The 812-nt window shown below is 56.3% G+C and overlaps 1 protein-coding gene across 2 annotated transcripts in view; it reads right to left on the bottom strand.

Annotated features, from left to right (window-relative positions):
- The window catches only part of NF2 (neurofibromin 2 (merlin)), a 26,465-nt gene that overhangs the window by 8,986 nt on the left and 16,667 nt on the right, over positions 1 to 812 (bottom strand). For both annotated transcript variants that reach the window (XM_009699321.1, XM_009699323.1), the window contains exon 11: positions 276 to 493. In XM_009699321.1, coding sequence (XP_009697623.1) covers positions 276 to 493 — 218 coding nt within the window. The remainder of the gene's footprint in view (positions 1 to 275; positions 494 to 812) is intronic.

Genomic DNA, 812 nt, shown 5'->3' with positions numbered 1-812 from the left:
AAGACCGTCCAGTTTGAATGCAGGGAAAGATCAGGGCCACCACTGCTCTACCAACACCGTTTCCTATTCGGGGACAGCCCAGCTGTGGCAAACAGCGAGACGGAGAGAGAAACCAGCTGCGCCTTGGAGCCATTGCTGTTGTACACGCACGGGAGGCCAAGGGCTCCCTGCAAACCGTTGGACAGACTAACTCAAGGCATGAGCCACTCTTTCAGCTAAGTCAGAAGGGGGTTGGAAAGCAAAGCAGAGGCAGCTGCAAGGTTGTACCCTCTGACCTCCTCTCCGACTCCTCCGCCATTTTCAGTGCCAACATCTCTGCCTCTAGCACCTTCTGTTCCATCAGCCGCTTCTCCTCCTCCGTCCGGATGGCCGTGGCTTTGATTCGCTGCATCTCCTGTTCAGCCTCGGCTGCTTTCTGAGCCAGGAGCTTGGCCTCCTCCTCCGTGATCTGAGCCTTCTCTGCCAGCAAGTCTGCTGTCTCTTCAGACCTCATCTGAGAATTGAGGCACATGAAGCCATTAAGCGCACTGAATGTCTCCCCAAATGTGCTTACAACCCCTGGAGCAGGGCCTCGAGCTGCTCACTCCACACGGCCACCATGGCCTGTGGAGTCCCTCCCTCCCATGAAAGCCTGCAGCCTTTGTGGCCAAGACCTGGCTGTGCCCAGGCTCTGTCCCAAATCATCCTCCTTTGTGCTCCTCCCACAGCAGGCTAGCAGGGTGAAATCAACTCCATCCAGCCTCCTGATCACTGGCCACCAGCAGCAGTTTGAGAATAGCCATAGGACAGTCACAGTGTGTCTCCTAAAACAC

The sequence above is a fragment of the Cariama cristata genome, unplaced genomic scaffold (assembly GCF_000690535.1).
Source record: "Cariama cristata isolate BGI_N322 unplaced genomic scaffold, ASM69053v1 scaffold36194, whole genome shotgun sequence".
NCBI lineage: Eukaryota > Metazoa > Chordata > Aves > Cariamiformes > Cariamidae > Cariama > Cariama cristata.
This window is presented reverse-complemented; position numbering and strand designations above follow the sequence as displayed.